Source organism: Myxocyprinus asiaticus, chromosome 18 (genome assembly GCF_019703515.2).
Source record: "Myxocyprinus asiaticus isolate MX2 ecotype Aquarium Trade chromosome 18, UBuf_Myxa_2, whole genome shotgun sequence".
Lineage (NCBI taxonomy): Eukaryota > Metazoa > Chordata > Actinopteri > Cypriniformes > Catostomidae > Myxocyprinus > Myxocyprinus asiaticus.
Window position 1 is genome coordinate 5444333 of NC_059361.1, and position 21205 is coordinate 5465537.

Sequence of the window (21205 nt, forward strand, 5' to 3'; positions counted from 1 at the left end):
TTGTCATGAGACTGTCCTGGGATGGATGCCGGTACAGTATACTGATCTCTGATTCATCTCATTTGAGCAGGATGCTCACTTTAGATGTAAAATACTTGGGTCCTTATTATCTAATATAACGTTTACTGTAGTTTGGTATATGGAGGTGTGTAGAGTATAACACTCTGTTTGCCTAATACCACTACTGCTAGTGAAATAAAGCCATTTTGAGGGACACAAATCCCTTCTCTGTGTGTCAGTGATATCACTTCTGCAGCACCGTGGACAGTGGCAGGTTTGAATCTGTCATAACAAATAAGGCATGAGAGAAAATGAAACAAGCCACAGATGAAGCGTCATCTACAAAAACAAGCTTCAGTCAGACTGACACCTGATAAAAAGGAGAATTTTCACTCAGTCAGGGATTTGGTGGAGATAGAATGCATTTTGTGCGAAGACTACACAGACTAGTGACTACAAGACACCAAGATCTCACATTTCAGAGAAAACTCATGATATTAGCACTAAGCATTACTAAAACCTGATATCACCTTCAACTCCAGAAAACAACCTCCCACACTTGCTTTTCACAGTGTTGTCTCAACTTGTGATTGAAATTTTTTTTTTCACCTGTAGCATCAAATTAATTAACTAATTGCTTGATCAACACAAAATGGGTGTTGTTTTAAAGTGCTTTTTAATTTTCTGTCAAGTTAGACGTTTTCCTTTTTTATAACTTATGAAATACAATTATTTTCTGTACATCATACTGTCAAACACCATACAGATCGGAAAGGTCTCGAGTAGTGCTTTTACTGTGGCGGTAACAAACCTCAGTAATCAAGGGGCCGAAAGAGTTACCTTCAAAAGTCTTACTGGATGTGTTATTATCAACCTAGTCTCATAGTGTTACTATAACTATATTTTTGCAAACTGAGTTTTGCGAGCCACTTTCTACGTTTTGCTGCAGTTTCCTGGTGAAATGAACACTAGAGGTGCTACAGCAACGGTGCGTTTTAATTACTTTCACACAAATCTCGGGTACTGTGGCTGTTTATGACTTTCTAAACATTTATTTTTCGCACTATTACACACTGCTATGATATTGAAACACTTTAACGCATCATTTGAAAAACAGACTCAACTACATTTACACACTTATTCCAACATGACTGGCTTCCATGGAAGCTGACCTGATAGTATGTTTGAATTTGGACTCTGAGACTGAGCCTCGAGCCCAGCCAAGGACGCTCAAAGTTAAAGTGAAATCAAAGTGCCATAGAAGCAACACAAAATGACGCGGTTGCTTCCGTAAATGTGCTTTTCATGTCAAATTTGCTTTAAAAACATCTGTTAGGTTTAGGTGTTGGTTAAGGATGTCTGTTTTGTTCACCTCTCATTTATCTTAGGACACTATTGGTTAGGTTTAGGTAACGTTTTAGGTTAGAGAGGTTAGTTTTACTCATTAAAACCTCCATCTAATATTCACTTTAAAAACCTCGTCTGATTACAACTTAATTTCACTCGCCTCTGGCGCCCCCCACTGGACACGTCAAGAGAAAACTGCAGCCAAACGTGTAATGAAGCACATCATTTTGGTTTTCAAAAATTTTGCCATTGTCAAGTAAATTTCATGAGATAAGGCTGGTTATTATTGTATTCAAGTGGACAGTTCACACTAATCTCGCTACAGTGCCCCTTGTGGCAATGTTGAGAATGTGATGTGTATTTACGTTGTGTTACGAATGGCGGTCGGACAAATTTTGGAACGCAACAATGCACGAAATAGAGCTTGTGTAGCTAGAAGCGTGTGCATTCACATACTTGTGTAGAATATGTTTCGGGATTTAAGAGAATTGTTCAAGTCCCTAATCCTAAGTATGAGAAATAGTAACAGTGTCTTGCCTTGGCAACAGTGGAAGTTAATGCCCAATTACTGAAACAATCCTACTTCAGACAAGGTATTATTTTCATAAATCTAAACACAGACTGCAAGCAGCATTACAGTAGAAGCAGACACTGTACAAATAATGTTAATGCTATTGTTTTACAGTATTTGTAGTTGCACAACCACTTAACATGCTGCCAGCTGTAATAATCACATTATGATTCCGAAAGATCTAAAAGCCAGTGAGGATACAACCCAACGTCTGCTCGCCTCTGTAGCAGAGACTGAAATGCACTGAGTGGAATTACAGTAAATAAAATCCATCCTTATGTGCAAAAGGGAATGCTGTGACCTGGAGATAATGCCAAAAACAGAGTGAGTGTGATTCTACAGGGTTCTTATCTTTATTATGAGTTAGAAACATCGGCCCCCTGTTTTTCATTTTACTCACTTGATTTACGTTGCAAAAAAAAAAAAGACAACGAGATCAAAACGAATGAACGAAAGCTTTCTCACTGTCCGTCATCCAATATGCCCTAAAACGATAGCTGTTGAATGTTTATGAATATTCTTTGGAGGCAAAGAAAATGGAAAAGTAACTGCAAATCATTTACACCGCTACAAGCTTTACACCTGTTCCCGGAACTAAGGAGGTGCACGTGAACAAACATTCCTCACTTCTGTTCATGCTAAATCTTTTATGTGACAAAACAAACAAGACAGAAACAGCCTGCAGCATGTTTATTTTTGGCATGTCAGCTTTGTAAACTGAATGCAAAACCACAATGAATAATAATTACAGTGTCAGACTAAGGAATCTGAAGAACATTCTGACTTTAAAAAAAAAATCCCATTCTCTTTACTCTTTTAAAAGGAATAAATCTCCCCAAAATGATAATTCTGTCATCATTTACTCACCCTCGTATCGTTTCAGTTCTGCACTATGTAAGATTTTTTGGTTAAAAATGAACAAATTGCCATTATTGATTGAGTACTTAAACAATCAGTGTTCAAAACAATGTTCTTTACCCCGATTCACTAAGGTAAGCCTATAAAAATTATTTGGGTTTGATTTGGCACGAAATCGCTGGCTTATGGCGTACATCTTTGCATACGTCATTTCCGTGAACACAGGAAAGAAGAACCGGCTGTCTCGTTCTCATGTAAACAGTAGATGGCGGTAATGCACTGTTTTAGTTAGTAGCTGTTAAAAAGAAGAAAGAAACTACAGTTAAGTTCAGTCACTCTCACACAGTTCAGGAGAGCATCCCAACAATCTGGATGGATGTTTATCTTTTATCCATTTGGCGAAGTTGTTTACCTGCTATAATGACTGGATATGTTATCTGGTAGGTTTGTTGAAGCTTATATTGCTTGTCATGCTTGTATGAATCGAACATTACTCGTGTGTTAACCGATCGCGATGTATCTTCGTTGTCGAAGGAAGTTACTGTGACATGTTTACAAATATTTATGACTTCTGAAATTTACTGTTAACTGTTATATTGCATTTTTAAGCATATTATTATCATGTTTAAAGTATATTTTATCCCCATCATTATAGAATCCTCGTTTTATGTTTTTAGTTTACTGTGTTATTGTGTGCATTCATAGACATACTATTGTAGTATTACGGTTCACTTGCATTATCAACTGAGGCTGTACAATATAATATAAAAATAAAGTCTTCCATTGAACTCGTATCAGCCATATCAGGAGTTTCACCTCTTAAATTGATAAGTGTAGTACAATACAAACATTAATAGTAGAATAAAACACTTGAATAATCATATTAAAATATAATGGTAGTGATTGAGTCCCCTGTTCTCGAAGTAAAAGCACTTTGAGTGTAGTGTCAGAAAAGTGCTATAAGTCTAAAATTCACTCATTCTAAATATGTAAATAAGAGTGTTGTTAATCTTCATCAAAGCAAGTAATATTTCAGTTTTAAATGTTTAACCGTATAGCATTATATCAACATGAAAATAGCACGTTATGACGCCAGCTCTGAATATCTCCAGTCATGAATGATCACACACAGGAAAAGCTGAAATCATAAGATTCATCCGCCAGAAGGGCAGTGCCGAAACACGAATCACATTTAGTGTTCTTTCGGAAGTTGTTTGCAATTTTAAGTTTCATCCACAGATTTCGCTAGAGAGCACAAAGTTACATAGTACAGCTTTAAATAGAATTAATGGATCAAAGCTGTTGTATAGTACAGTAATATCCTCTGCTTTGTCCTCAAAGGCAAGTGTCAGCAGGGAAAAAAAATAGCTGCCAATTTTACAAGTTTTCCCACTGTCATCAAAAAAGCAACAAAACTTGCCCAAACATCTATTGTGAGGTCAGCCGAGGTTATCAATTGGCTGAAGACCAACCACATAACTGCTCTCTTGCAGGCTTGTTTTGAGACAAAAACATATTTGATACTGACAGGCAAAATAAAAACACTGATATCTGATAGTTGTAGTTCAAGAAATTAACAATAGCTGTCAGCAGCCTTCCTTTGTTAAAGCATTACAGGACGTCTACACCATTAGTCAAAATAAAAGCAATTATTCTAACTCCGACTTCCACCAATTACAACACACTTACTGTTAATCATTTCAATCACATTTAAATCCAGACATATTCATGCGAGGATTTTTCATTCTCCTTTAGATCAAAATGTGTTCTTTGAAGAGATACCAAAACCTAGTGTGCTGCCTACGTAGGAAGCATTTCAAGGCCACATAGACACACTCATGACGCAAAAGCTGTCCCAAAAGCATAATCATCCTCTCTTCAAAGACCACGTCCATAGTAACGTGTTTTTGAAATACATTGATTTTGCTATATTTACACCTCTGATCCACACTGGAACAGTGTTTTTCTCCACTGAAAATAGAGACTTTAAAAAATACTCACTAGTAGAGATCGAGCGATAGTGGATTTTACTGATACAGATAACTAAGGTGGTGCAAAAGGCCGATAACAGATCGTCCGATAGTTTTTTTTTAAAATCGATATATAGAATGATAAAAAAAAGTCTTAGTATTTCCTTTCTATAAAGGGCACAGACATTGAGGTTTTAAAACGAATAAAATCCCAAAAGCAGTTTATTGTGCAACCAAAATTCCTATAATAACCAAAAAATTCTGCTTTTAACTATAAACAAGCCCAAATACACCGGGGGACTCTTATATTGAAATGACAGAGACATGCCTCCATTACGATGCTCTATATTTATTCAACACTTGAAGCTTTTTATAGCCTATATATTCAACAGAAAAGAGTTTTGTTTCAATATATTTTTCAGATGAGGTTTATTGTTGAGGAAAAAAACAATCAGCATAGATTTTTGCTGATAACCAATAGTTCCAAAAACCAACTATCGGCACCACTTAATCGGTAAAACCGATATATCGGTCTACCTCTACTCTCTAGTACTGTATAATTTGGAGAACGATGATGTTAGGAAACGGAAAACTGAGGCCACATTCATAGTAATCCTGTTTAGTTTCCTAACGCCACTGTTTTCCAAAGTATGCAGTAATACAGAGCGTTTTCAAAACACTCCTTTTTCGGTGAAAGAAAACCTCGATCTAGTGAGGATTAGAGGCATAAACGTAGCAAAATTAATGCATTTTCAAACTTGAGTTTTCAACCGAAAATGTATCAGTGTGGCCGTGGCCTTACTTAGCCTATACATTTTCATTTGAGAACTACGCTACAAAAATTTCGCTATGTTTATGTCCCTCATCCACACTAGAACAGTGTTTTCCTCCACCGAAAACCCTCTCCATTAACATATTCTTTGGAAAACAACGTTAAGAAATGGAAAACGGTGTTTTCAACCAAAAACGTATCAGTGTGGACATGGCCTAAAAAAAAAAGGATACCTTATTTTGACATTTACATTTATGCATTTGGCAGACACTTTTATCCAAAGCGACTGCATTCAAGGTATAAATTTTATTATTTTGTGTATTACCTCTTAATCAAACACTTGATCTTGGCCATGCTCTACCAGTTGAGCTACATGAATGTTGTTAGTTTACATTGTTGTATCCTTCACGCATAAGCCAATGCAAGAATGAATTGCGAGTATTCCAATTATAATTTCATTTAATACCAAACAGTGTCAATATAAACAGTTCAATCTAATTCAAATGGACTATTTTACCCAATATTTGTGTGGCATGTTGAGATGTGCAAAACTACCAATTTTCACTATTGACTATTTGGTTGGTTGTTTAAACGACTAGTCGACAAGTTGACTAGTTGGTGTCAAGGATAATAATGTATAAATAGGCTCCATTATGTTCACGTGACCCCGATCAGACACATTTCAAAAGGGATATACAGACATTAAGAGCACCACTTCAAAATGGTAACTAACAGATTTTCAACAAATAAATAGGCTAAATAACTATAACATTTTATTGCACTAAACTATCATAGTAAGAAAAGAACTAAGAAATGCTCCAATAAAGAACAGCACAAACCATTAATGCACATCCTAAACGCAGAATGACGTGCTTTAATGCAAACAGAGAGCTTGAGTCACAGGGATCCTCCTTGTGCATTCAAAAGTGCAAAACCGCAAGATTATATTGCATGCGCACATCTAGTTTACGACATCGAGCAGTTTAACCTTTATTACTGCAACTATTTAATTATGCATTGTCAGACAGAATAAGCAAAATACTTTAAACTCTCCCCAGCACCTTGCATATACGGGAATATTACTTACAGCAGAGGATTTAACGTCAGATAGTGACAGTCTTGTAATGTGTTGCTGATGCAGTGCTTTGATTGCTGTAACAACAGCACCTGAAAAGGATAAACTTAAAGCATTAAAGAGACAAACTTCTTGCAGAGGGTTTTACTGTGGTGACTATTATTCGCTTTTAGGTACAGCAAGCTATAATCACACAAAAATGCTCTCTAAGACGTTGCGTCTCAATTAATTTGAGAACTGCATCTCCCATTAAAGCCACCACCACTTAAAAATGTATGTTGTTAGTCAATCCCACTAATCGAATAGTCAGTTGTTAGATGACCAGTCGATCAGTCGACCACCATAGCACATCCCTAGTGGCATGCATTTTTATGCAAATTAGAATATCACATAATTAGCTTAGCAACATGCCAATGTCAAACTTTACTGAAAACAACTGCGAATAGACTCCAACCTGGTCTCATGACAAGTTGTAATAATAGTATGAGATGGCGAAATCAAATTGGTTCATTCAAAACAAACAAATTTTACTCCCAAAGAGAAAAAATAACAAACCAACGAACAATGTTTTTCCAATTTTCCCCCTTCCTTTTCACAAAGTTTTATCCCTCACCCAAACCTAAACCCAACAATATTTATTCAAACCATACACCAAACCATTATTTTATAGGAAAATAACTTGTGTACCAGAAAAGAAAGAAAACATTGGAGTTTGGACCAAGATGAGGAAAGCATATTAGTGGCTATTGACATACATCAGTCATTTGTATGCATAAATAAATATGGAACAAGTAAAGCCAAGTGCAAACTGCACAACTTGCAACAAACTGCGACTCACAATCGTTGGTCGTGCATCAGAGACTTCTAGACTTCTAGATTTCATTTCGTGTTGGATAGAAGGCTAGCTGAAATGTGATACCTACATTGTTTTGATTTGAAATTCTCTATGTTGATTGGTTAAAAGTCGTACATTTTCTTACGAGCCAAGTTGTACGATATCTTATGATTTCCACTTCTCGTACAAATAACTACAAGTTGTCATGAGACTATGTTGGTCAACTTGTTTCTCTTGTGCGTGAGGAGCACTAATAGTATCGTTCGGAGTTGTTGTCTATGTAGTAGGGGTGTAACAGTTCTCTGTAAAAAAAATTAAAAATAATAAAAACGTACGGTTCGCCACCCACGGTTCGGTAAGCATTGGCACTGCAGTTCACCTCAAGTTTAATGACGTGGAACACAAGGTTTGGTGAAGGAAACAAAGCGACAAATATACAGGCACAGTACAACCTCCACTAATGCACCTGTATGGCTCTGTAGATAAACAAGCTCCGGCTGTGTTTCATGAGGGTCAACTTGATCACATCACAGTTCTGCACACGTTATGTTTAGCTGAAAAAGGCAAGTGGAGAAAACGATTCGCTGAGAGAGAAGCCCCATGCGTTTCTCCTTTCTGGAAACATTTTCTTTTGGCAGTCATTTACAACAGCGATGGTCAAAAAACTTTTACAAAACAGGCACTGTTTGCCGACATCGCTTGACGTGAGTGCCGTATACTGGCAATTTATGTAAAAAATGCGAGCGAGGGTTTAAAATGCGCACGCGAGTCCTTCCTGTAATCTATCGAGCATGCGAGCGTCAATAATGTGCTTAGATTAATGCCATTAAAATGTCGTTATAGTAATACATCGATACATGATTAATCATTTATGCTGATATCACCCAGAGAAAGAAGGAGCCGCAGATGAGCCGAAACTGCACACACTCCCTTCCGTTTTTAAGCAGGCACTCAGTGCTAATTCAGACAGACATGAAACAATAACTAAAGCGCTTGGGGTGTTCATTGCCATATGTGGGATTTCCACATATGATTAAAATACCCGAGCCACATTATCACAACATCCCTTCTTGTATCCATTTTAATAGCAAGGTTTTTCCTTTTATAGTGATGTACAGATTCTGAATGTTGAGCACATGTTAAGTTTAAAATGCACTTTATGTTGATGCATGTAGCATTAAAGTCCAGGTATTAATTTTAAATGTTGATTCAGTAATTAGAGAAATGTTGTTTTTTAGTTAAGGAGCCTGATGAAAATTAACCATGGTTTTACTATAGTAATAATGTAGTAACCATGAACCAGAAGTAACCATCTGAGCAGAAATCATGGTTTTGATACAAATAACTATGGTTTTATAACAGTAATACTGCAGTTATCATATAGTAATCATGTTTTACTATATATTGTAACCATGACAGTAACCATGTTGATTTTGTGGTTACTATGGTTTTACTACAAATACCATGATTAAACTATGGTAACTGTTGTAAAACCATGATTTTTATTAAGGGCAAACCTGTTGAAGTGTTAACCAAATAGAGTATTCTTTGGATTTTGAAGTAATCTTTTTTTTCTGAACATAGCAAATACTGAACCGTACCGAAACCATGACCCTAAAACCATGATACAAACCGAACCATGAGAAATTTGAACCATTACACCCCTACTATGTAAAATCAATTACTTTTGAGGTTCCATTTCAGTTAGGATGCTGCCCAAGAAGGTAACTTCCTATTTGGACAGCACACTAGGTTTTGGAACACAGTTCATTAACATCACTGGCCACCGCAAAGACCATCACTCTTTGGTAACTGGGTTCATTCAACTTCATTTTAGATTCATTAATGTGGCACATCGAGATCTCCACACTAACAAATAACGCTAATAACTACAGTTGGAGCAGATAAAACGTCACACATAAACATAACAACAATCAGCGTAGCTTATTCATCATAAAGTTGCTTGATAAGCTGCAAAGACACAATATCTTAGCTGCCTCTCGAATTCGATTGCACCATATCAAATAAATGTTTGACTAGGAGCTAAATTCTTTCATTTACTTTATCTGGGTCTCCCCTCAGCACTGGACCCCTGTGGGAGGGTCTCACATCAGTCACGCTAGCTGCTTTGTTTACACCAAACCCACCACGGTGGCCCACCAGCAGAGGAACCTGCTAAAAATGCAAATGAAATTGAGAGACACGCTACAGCTGTGCCACGACCACGCTACAGCGTTTGACAGGGTTCATTCAAAAAGACCGACCCAGAGGGATCTGACCTTGGAGAGCTGCGAGAAAGAGATTTATGGACATCATTTACCTTCTTCAGAAGACCACAGCTGTGACCTAGCTTCTGCAAAGCAATTATGCCAATAATTAAAGCCTCAGTCCAGACTGCTGAACCAACTGTTTGGAGGTGAATAAACTTGGCATGCAGTGTAGGAGGAAGTGACTACGAGACGTGTCTTGATGTTTGATTCATTTTAGCAATAATTAGTATCTTCTCTCTGTTGCGTATGCCAAAATTGGTGGACTACTGATGGCGTGGGTGCTTGTACTGGGTCTAGGAAATCACAATGGAAGCCAAATAAACAGATTTTAACTAGGCTGCAGATTAAACTAGATTTTACATATTCTTTAGAAAAAATAGGCTGCTTGCCTGTGCGAAAGTTGCTATTTTATTTCACCACTGTTTTACAAATCTTACAGCGCGTACATCAACAGCATACGAAAACATCAAAACGAAAGTCATGAAAATGAATTCATATAAAGACACTATTTCAAGCCCTTTCAACATTTTATCACATCCAGGAAATTTATTATAGATATCTATAATTACATTTTCATTAGTAAAAATGCTAATTCTTGATATCAGCAATGGAATTACTACTAGTAAAAATGCAAATTTTTGATAACTGGGATTTGGTCTTCACTAGTGGCAAAGTTAATTTTAGATATCTGGAAGTGGATTTCAGATTAGAGGTAGACCGATATATCGGTTATACTGATTAATCGGTGCCGATAGTTGCTTTTTGGAACTATCGGTTATCGGCAAAAATCTTTGCAGACAGTTGCCAATAGTTGTTTTTTTTTTAATTTTTCAGTAAACCTTATCTGGTGATTTATTTAAGATATAAAAATCTTCAATTAGTAAATACTTACATCTAGAGCATTGTAACGGAGTCATTTCAAAGTAAGAGTCCCCGGTGAATTTCAGGCATGTTTATGGTTAAAAGTCCCATGTTATGCACCAAATCTTTGGATGAACAATAAACTGCTTTTGGGATTTTATTAATTTTGCACTCTTGTAGACTCAATGTCTGTGCATGTCTTTTTGATCATTCTATTAATCGATTAAAAACATTATTGGCAGATTAATCCATTATTGGCCTTTCCACCACCTTAGTTATCCCTCAATAGGTCACACATAACATTTTCAGATAGATGTTCCAGGTTCAACACAGTGTAAGCTCAGTCGATAGCATCAATGACATGCTATCAAATATCAAATTTCAACTTCTGTCAAGAACATGTAAAACCAGTAAATCCAGTAGTGTTAAAAAGCATGAGACACGCAAAGATACCAGAAAGGGACTGTTTACAAAGAGAAAAATTCACCAACAGGAATTACATCATTAATGCATTACCAGAACATTTTGAAAAGTAATTAGAGCTGTCAAAATTAACGTGTTAACACATGCGATTAATTTAAAAAGTTTAACACCTTAATTTTTCTTAATCTCAATTAACGCATTACCATTAATACAGCATAATCTCTGGTGTGAAGGCCGGAACCTTTGTAATGTATCTGCCCATAGTCGTAACAATGACGAACACACCACAGAGCCAGAGTCCTTCTACCAAGATGAGACTACAAGTTTAGCATAAAATAGCATAATGCGGCAGCCCCACAGACATTCTATGGGCAGTACTGTCTTAACACACTAGTTGACTGCGACGCTCTCTCCAATGATAGAGCCACGGAGGTTATTATCGCAGAAAACAGCGCTTCCCTGTCAGTGATAAAATGAAGAAAGAAGCTCTTAGCGCTATTTGATGTACAAAACAAGCCCAGATGGGACTTGTCATAGAAATCAAGTATTTTTCAGCCTTAGTAAGGCACGTTTTAATTACCACAGAAGCACACCAAGTCTTAATTATCACCAAAACGTAGAATGAGACGTTTTTGTCTGCAAGTGGTTTTCATGGTGAGTTTCAATCGGTGCTCGACACTGGCGTTGACAATCTGACATGAATCATGAACGCAGCTTCATGATTGCTGTAACAAAGCGGATAGCCACAGTCTACCAGCAGATTAATATTGCGGAGGATGAGAGTTTAAGAGATTTAATGCCTATTACAATGAATATGTAACCTATGTGGTGAAAATAGTTCTTTCAATTAGCCAAACTCCCACTTCGACTTTGGCAAACGTTTAATGTTACTTGAAATGATGCTATTTTAGTACATTTCTATCTTTATACTGTGGAAGGCTTTGTTTGGAAAATGTTAATAAAGCATTATATTGTTACATATTGTTTTCTTTTCTTTCCTAAGATGGAAATAAATAAATTTTGACAAGAAAATAACTATATATAGTGTTAAATTTCAGCAGTTTCAAAATCTGCGATTAATCGCTTAATTGTTTGTAGTCTTAAATGCGATTAATCGCAGATTTTGAAAGTGCTGAAATTTAACACTATATATAGTTATTTTCTTGTCAAAATTTATTTATTTCCATCTTAGGAAAGAAAAGAAAACAATATGTAACAATATAATGCTTTATTAACATTTTCCAAACAAATGTTTTTTTTATTAATCGCGAATAAATCTTTTAATCGACTGACAGCGCTAAAAATAATATTACATATGGTGGCAGTTCCAAAATGAAATGTCCACTCTGTGGCTCTAAAAGAGAGTTAAATGTTCTCCCAAACAGATGAGGTTAAGGTTAATGCTCTATTGAGTTTAAAATCAACAAACCTACCTCCCTACCCTAAACTTTAAACCTAACTGATAGTGACTGATAAAGCACATGTGATATGAAAAATCATATTGCATGTTGCAAGTCAACTGCCATCATGGTGAAGCAACAGTTCAAATTTAGTCAATATATTTATAGCAACTTACAAAAATAACAACTCATCCATTTTAATGACACAGACATTTTGGCACAAATAATTCGGTTGTACCTCTATCTTCCCCCTTACGTACTGAGAACTGTTACTGCCACAGTAAAGCAAGAATGCACGTTCAACCAGACCATGTACTTGTGTAGAGTATGTTTCGGCCTTAAGTGTTTAGGAACTGTTAATCTGCCTTTTTACTCAGGATTAAAAGTCATTGCTGTTGTAGCGCCGCTAGTGTTTATTTCACCAGAAAACTGCAGTGATACGAACAATGACCCACGTAAAAATTATTTAGCAAAAATGTAGGTTTTGTAAAGTGTTTCTATGAGACCAGGTAGTAGATTTCCATTGTATGTGCATTAATGTAAACACAAATTTTGCTTGGCTTTACAAAGTGAGGGACAAGTCAAAATTATCATCTGTGGTAATCAATTGCATGCCGCAGATACTATTGAAGGATCTTAACTAGGTCTGTCCATTTAACATGTTAATTCAGTTGGATTAATTTTATAAAAAAATAACGTGTTAAAAAAAATTAACGCAATTGATCATGTCCCCCGTAATAAGGAATATTCCTGAGCAATTCAACCTTGAAGTACCACCTGTTTTCTCCAGGGGGCAGTAAGTGAAACTTCAGCAGACAGCACAACATGAGGATGCTTGTGAAAACACAGCTTGATGGAGCCCATTGAACACTTTAAGTATTAAACTATGTTTAACTAGACACAGCAACCTAAAAATTGTATGTTTATGATGCAACGCAACCAAAGTGAGACACTCAAAGCATCTGTCTGATGCAGGTGTACACTGATGGGTCCTTAGACAAGCCCTTATAATAAATCTCAGACTGATTGACAAATTCAATTGCAAAATGAATTGCTGTAGGCCAATGATTGGCTTATGTTCAATTACATGCAAACAAACAATACATTGGATTCTAAAGCCACTTTTTGTATTGTCTTACCAATGCTCAACTCCTCTGCCACAATAATGTCATGCATTTCAAAAAACGAAATACCTGTCCCAGATTTTGTAGCCATTTTACCAATATCTTGTGAATTTGACAGAAAGGAAGTGTCACAGGGTTGGCATAAAATGTGTTCCATTACAGCCCGAAAAAGGACATTAGTTAGTTTAATGTTCAACAAAACAGATGCTTTTAGTTCTTCACTGCAAGAACCAGAAATTCCAATCTTACCGATAAAATTGTATTTTACAATAGAAAAAACACAATCACGTGACTTCAGCTGTGGTGAAGCAAGTGTCTAAGTCCAGTGCAGGATTAATGATATAGTTCACCAAAAAATTACAATTCTGTCATCATTTACTCACCCTCATGTCGTTTCAAACATGTATGACTTTGTCTTCCAAGGAACACAAAAGATGATGTTTTGAAGGCTGTTTTCAATACAACAAAAGCATGTAGTAACCAAGGGTTATCAAGAACCCATTTGCAACTGAGATTTGAGAGCTGTGATGGAGGGGAAGATTTTCAGCAAATAATGACTTAAATATCAGTCTGTTTGTCACACAAAGATATTGTATGGCTTCAGAAGACTTTATATAGTGCACAAGTCTATAGACTACTTTCATGGAGATTGACAGTCCTTGGTCACTGTATGCTTTTCTTGTAATTTTCTTGAAAAAATTATTGTGTTCTGCGAAATAAAGTAATATGGGTTTGGAATGAAATGATGGTAAGTATGTGTAACAGAATTTTAATTTTTGGGTGAACTATCCCTTTAATAAAGTATAAAATCCTGAGAAAAATAAGAATGTTTGCATATTCATTCTAATACAGATTGCATAGCAGGGGAGTCCAAATGACGGCCCATGGGCCATCTGCGGCCCGCCAACTGCTCTGATGCGGCCCGCAAGAGATTTTGGAAATAGAACATACTGTAATTTGGCCCGCTATTGAGAAATATGAAATATGATACCGCTATAGATTTTATGAAATTCATATTCTGAACGTTGGGTGTGACAATCACACACATAAACATTTCACAGTGCATTTGTCTCCACTAGTGTGTTCTCTTTAGTTGCCCCCAGCTTCATCCATTGGAAGAGTTCAGGAGTTTGGATTCCTCCAGATTTCCACAGATGAAGCGCCATGCAAATAGAATGATGCATTTGTTATAGGACTCGTATCGGGTTAGACACCTTACTCATGTACTCGTTCTTGATAAAATGTCCCGATACCATACATCGTATAAATGAGTAGAGCTGCCGTTGTCTGAGGTCCTGAGCGCTCTGGACCAGGTTTTCATTTAGGATATCTCTGTGTTTTGCTGCGTTCAGCTTTCCTTCAACCCTGACCAGTCCCCCAGTCCCTGCCACTGAAAAACACCCCCACAACATGATGCTACCACCACTATGCGTCACGGCTGGGGTGGTATTGCGCAGGTGATAAACGGTGCCTGGTTTCCTCCAGACATGAAGCTTGGAATTGAGGCCAAACAATCTTCGTTTCATCAGACTACAGAATCTTGTTTCTCACAGTCTGAGAGTCCTTTAGGTGCTTTTTTGCAAATTCCAAGTGGGCTTTCGTGTGTTTTGCACTGATGAGAGGCGTCCGTCTGGCCACTCTGCCATAAAGCCCAGACTGGTGGAGTGTTGCAGTGATGACTGTCCTTATGCAAGTTTCTCCCATCTCCACACATGATCTCTGGAGCTCAACCAGAATGACCATCGGGTTCTTGGCCACCTCTCTTACCAAGGCCCTTCTCCCCTGATTGCTCAGTTTGGCTGGGCGGCCAGCTCTAGGAAGGGTCCTAGTTGTTCCAAACTTCTTCCATTTAAGAATTGTGGAGGTCTTGGGAACCTTCAATGCAGCCGAAATGTTTTGTATCCTTCCCCAGATCTGTACCTTGACACAATCCTGTCTCTGAGCTCTGCAGGCAGTTCCTTTGACCTCATGGCTTGGTTTTTGCTCTGATATGCATTTTCAGCTATAAGAACTTAGACAGGTGTGTGCCTTTCGAAATCATGTCCAATCAATTGAATTTGCCACAGGTGGACTCCAATCAAAGTGTAGAAACATCTCAGAGATGGGATGCACCTGAGCTAAATTTCAAGTGTCATAGCAAAGGGTCTGAATACTTATGTCAATGTGATATTTCAGTTTTTTTCTTTTTAATACATATGCAAAGTTATCAAAAATCTGGTTTTTGCTTTGTCATTATGGGGTATAAAAAATAACTTTTTTTTTTTTAAGCATTTTAGCAAAAGGCTGCAACATAAAAAAAATTGGAAAAAAATGAAGGGGACTGAATACTTTCTGAATGCACTGTAAGAGAGAGAGAGAGTACTTAAAACACTTGCGCATCTCTGCTTGTACTGCGTGCGCTCAGCTCGCACTTGTGTATCAACCAAGGGAGTGCAATCATTTTGATCAAATTAAAATCGTATTTGTAACACAAGTAACAACAGAACAGAAACTATGATTGAATTAGTAATAAATAAAGAGTAATTTCTTGAATCATGTCATAGCAGGAAAATGTAACATATTCTGATTATTGTTATGCGTCACACCCAAAACTGCTTGTGCTTTGCAGTGACACTGAATGGACGTCAAAAAATAAAAATGTAAAATCCAAGGGCATTGAAAGTAACAAGTTCTTAACCAGTATAATATTTGTTACATTACTGCATTGTCAGAAATGAAATTTTCCATAAAGGGGCCAATAATTGCCCTATGAATATAATTTTCAGGGGAATTTATATGTGTATGAGGGCATTTTATCTAAACATATAAAAATGCAATTATGCTTTTTTAAAACCATTTTGAACTTAAGGACATTTTTTGTCACTTTTGGGGGCATTTTTGTCCCGAGTCCCTATTAATTTGACCCTGACTCAAAAAAGTATTTTTTTTCCTCAATTTGGCATGCCCAATTCCCAATGCGCTCTAAGTCCTCGTGGTGGCGTAGTGACTCGCCTCAATCCGGGTGGCGGAGGACGAATCTCAGTTGCCTCCACGTCTGAGACCATCAATCCACGCATCTTATCACGTGGCTTGTTGAGCGCGTTACCGCGGAGACTTAGCGCGTGTGGAGGCTTCATGCTATTCTCCGCGGCATCCACGCACAACTCACCACGCGCCCCACCGAGAGCGAGAACCACATTATGGTGACCACGAGGAGGTTAACCCAACGTGACTCTACCCACCCTAGCAACCGGGCCAACTGGTTGCTTAGGAAGCCTGACTGGAGTCACTCAGCACACCCTGGATTCGAACTCGCGACTCCAGGTGTTGTACGCATTTACATTTCATAATTTATCTTTAATACCATTTTAAAAAAATGTAAATGTTTAAAGTTTTATTAATTTAATTATGTTAAAAATTACACAATTTAATATGATGAAATTTTATTATGAAATAGAAATGTGCAAATCTTAAAAACAGGCTAAAATATTTGTTTGAATGCATAATGTATCAACGTACCAGTACATCAATGCATTCATTAATATACTAATGTATCAAACTTTCAATGCATAAAATATGTTGGTAACACTTTACAATTAAGTTGTATTTGTTAATATTAGTAAACTGCATTAGTTAACATGAACTAACAATGACCAATACTTTTACAGCACTTATTAACCTTCTATGTACTAATACATTTGTAACATTACAAGTTGTATACATTAACATTAGCTAATGCATTATAAACCAATATTAATAATGCACAATAGTGTGTAACATTAACCAAGACTAATAAATGCTGTACGAAAATTAAAAAATTAAATAAAAAGTATTGTCAATTGTTAGTTCATGATACCTAATGCATTTACTGGTGTTAACAAATACAACCTTATGGTAAAGTGTTACCAACACTATTGTATCAATTGAAATATATTAATCAATGTATGAATCCATCATAGGTAATGTACCAAATGTAATGTAACAGTCAGTGTATTACTACATCAAATGTATTGATGTATCAATGCATAAACTGTAATATAACAATCAATATATCAACTGTTTCAATCAATTTATCAATACATCAAATGTTATGCAGAGATAAGATGCAACAATGTATCAAATGCCAATCAATGTAACAATGCTCCACAATTAATCAATGGATCAAAATTAATTCATCAATAAACAGTAGTATGGATGGTAATATCCAGTAATTAGTAATTCAACTGAAATTAATCATTACGAGCTTAGATCTATTACTTTATCTTATCTACTCCACTTATCAGTGTGTAACTTAGGATGCCAAGAGCAAGACATAAAAGATAAAAGTAGTTTACTGATGCTCCTCACCCTGAGTTACACTTCAGATTAATAGTAATAATAAAGCAGGACCCCTGTCTCACCTCCTTCTTGTCCTGCAGGCATTCCAGCACGGACAGGTTATTAGTCCAGGTGTGTTTGGGACAGAGCCGGGTCACGTCGTCCCGGCAGGCCTGCTCTTCTGCCAGCTTCCAGCCGGTGGATCTCCTGGACTGAGAGCCGGAGGACACAGCAGCAGCGGCGACGGCGGCGTTTTTCCCGGGATTCGGAGCCGCGGCTCTCAGCTGCTGGTGCATAGCAAAGGCCGGAGGATGGACATTCCCGAAGCTTTGCGGAGGTTTAAGAGCCTTTACGGAGAGAAGACAGAGCGACATGAGGAGCAGCAGCTGAACACGTCTACACGCCGCCATCTTCGTCCACAACAGCTGAACAGAGCTCCGCTCACTCCCCGTGCTGAAGCCACAGCTCTCTCTGACAGGCTGGAGAACACACAATCTTACCATGGAGACGGAATGGCTCATGAATATTAATGAGTTGAGGTGACGTAGGCCAGAGGTTGGTAAATATGCGCTCGACAGCTGTCCAATGAACGAATCCGACTATGAGGAAGGCATGGATAATTAATATTAATTAGGTAAAGTAATTGGACGCGCCGGAAGGTTATCAATTCATATTCATTAGTAGTTGTTTCGCGATAGTCTGGACTCACTTCACAGCTCACTGCGGAGTAGACTTATAAATGTAAAGTGTGATCAATGATATTCTATTGTACATGGTGTTTTTGCTGTCAGACTTGTTCTCTGTTATAACGTTATAAAAGTTTAAGGTCGTCTGTTTATTATAATTTTTTATTCATTATGAATGAGAGTGGAAAAATAATTATATTAATATAATACATTATAATAATTACATTATAACAAATTATAAACAACTTTAAACTTCAAATAATATAATAAAATATAATATAATACGTTAAAAAAGTTTACTCTGGTTTTTAAAATATAATTGTATTAATATAATGTAATAATTATTAATTATATAACCCACAAACTTAAAACTCAAATATTATATCATATTATTTTATCATTTATTTATTCAAATATTTTTTAGTTTACTCTGTTTTTTATTTATTTAGCAGGAATATCCACTCTTTTAATATCATAAGATATTTTAATACCTTCTAATATTCATGTTATGTATATAAGCTTTAATAAAATGATATGTGATCACTAATGTCATATTGTTATGAACTGTGTTTATTGTGCATATTTATTGTGCTCTTGTCTTTGCTGCATTTATCCCGTATATACAGTGTCAAATATTTGCACTGTGGTTTTTTATGAAAATTCATATCTTCCCTTCGCTGTGCAGGCTAAATGTCAATAATCCGGTTTTGACTTTGCATACCAAACATTCATGCAAATGTTTTAAAGGGGTTTGGTTGCCACAAAAGGCTTCAACATCATGCCAATGTCAGTATTAACATTCTAACTGAATGAAATACTCGATTTAGAAAATATTGGTATGAAAGACTAATGTGCATATTATAACATGCAATTTACTGTGTGCTGCATACATGTTTAAAATATGACCAAATAACAACAGAAGGCCATATAATCCATTCACATCTTAGATACGTATATCTAGACAATAGTATTATTTGATGGAAGTTTCGCATTACCGGGATGTTCTGTATTGCTGTGGAAGTCTTTCCCGCAATATGACGTTGAATAAAAAGAGTCACAAGCAGGTCAGCTGGCTAACCAACTGTAAATCAATGAGTCCATTTTAATCCACTCAGAGACACAAAACAAGCACACATCAGTAAAGCCTTTCATGACTGAGAAAGACAAGATATCATAATCTAAATGCCTTATATCTGAAGAACACATGCAGGCTGTTATAAGCCATATAAAAATAAGAATGAGGCCATTTTTAAAATATTGTGTACGTGGGTATAAACTATGGGGCCTTAGCTAAATCTGACAAAATCTTTTACCCTAAAGGTAAAAATGAAGAATACATAAAGTAAACAATGTTTTTAATAATACAATTATTATTATTTATTTTTTTAAATTCTAAAATGCAAAAAGTTTACTTTAAGGAATGGGTTTATGGTTTAGGCAAGATTAGTCTGCTCTGTAAACCTTAATGTTTTCATAACTGGAAAAATCAAGTTGTCTTAATTATACTTGAAATGTCATGTTTTGGGCTCATAACTCAAATATCTTTTTTTTTTTTTTTTTTTCAAAATCAATAGACTTAAGATTTTAAGTGTTGATAACTCAATCTATTCAGCACATTAGTTATATAATGCCTTGTGCTTGAATTATTGAATTATGTTTCGTTGGTCAAAGGGAACACATGGAGTCATTTAAATATTTGTTATTAAGAATTCATAGAGGTTTTAGCACTTTTGTAGCAGTAGCAATTTTGTTTTGTTGCAAATAGTTGTTTCGTGTGATGTCAACATTAGAGGCCAGATTTTGAAGTTCCAAAAAGCACATAATGGCAGCATAAAAGTAACCCATAAGACTTCAGTGGTTTAATCCATGTCTTCAGAAGCAATATGATAGGTGTGGGTGAGAAACAGATCAATATTTAAATCATTTTTTACTATAAATTTTCCTCCCTGCCCAGTAGGTGGCGATATGCACAAAGAATGTGTCTCGCCAAAAACAAAAGAAGAATGTGAAAGTGAAAGTGGAGATTTATAGTGAAAAAGGACTTAAATATTGATATGTTTCTCACCCACACCTATCATATCACTTCAGAAGACATGGATTAAATCACCCGAGTCTTATGGATTACTTTTATGCTGCCTTTATGTGCTTTTTGGACCTTTAAAGTTCTGGTCACCATTCACTTGCACTGTATGGACTTCTTGGAAGATATTCTTCTAAAAATCTTTTTTTGTGTGTTCTGCAGAAAAAAGAATGACCTAGAATCAGCTATACTCTTCTGTATTTAAGCTTTGTTATTGTATGACCTACATTTTAGTCTGTTTAATTAAAATTATTAAGTAGAAACAACGTTTAAACAGCAAATCTGAGTTAAGTCTATTTGAATCTAGTTACTTTATCTTAAATATTATATGATCACCAAGTAAACTTAATTACACAAGTTTTGGAGACACCATTACTCAGTTCAATTGAGGGAACAAGGTTACTCAATGAAGTAAAGTCAACTTATTAGAGATTTCAATGTGTAGTAAGAGACTACATATAAATACTTTTGAGAAAGTTTTGTTCTGTTGTATTATTCACAATTTTTGCTATATAACGAAATAAAAATAAAATAAAAACAAAATCGGAAATTGACAGGTATCATTAAAAAAAGATGAAACCATAGAACTCAGTTAGTAGGAATTACATAGGGAATCAAAGCAAACCAGTCTTTTACT

At 36.2% G+C, this 21205-nt stretch overlaps 1 protein-coding gene across 1 annotated transcript in view; it reads right to left on the reverse strand.

Moving 5' to 3' along the window:
- LOC127456431 (Golgi apparatus protein 1-like) overlaps positions 1-18236 on the reverse strand; it is a 63845-nt gene extending 45609 nt beyond the window's left edge. The window contains exon 1 of the mRNA XM_051724921.1: positions 17886-18236. Coding sequence (XP_051580881.1) covers positions 17886-18212 — 327 coding nt within the window. The 5' untranslated portion in view covers positions 18213-18236. The remainder of the gene's footprint in view (positions 1-17885) is intronic.
- Between the last annotated feature and the right edge of the window lie 2969 nt (positions 18237-21205).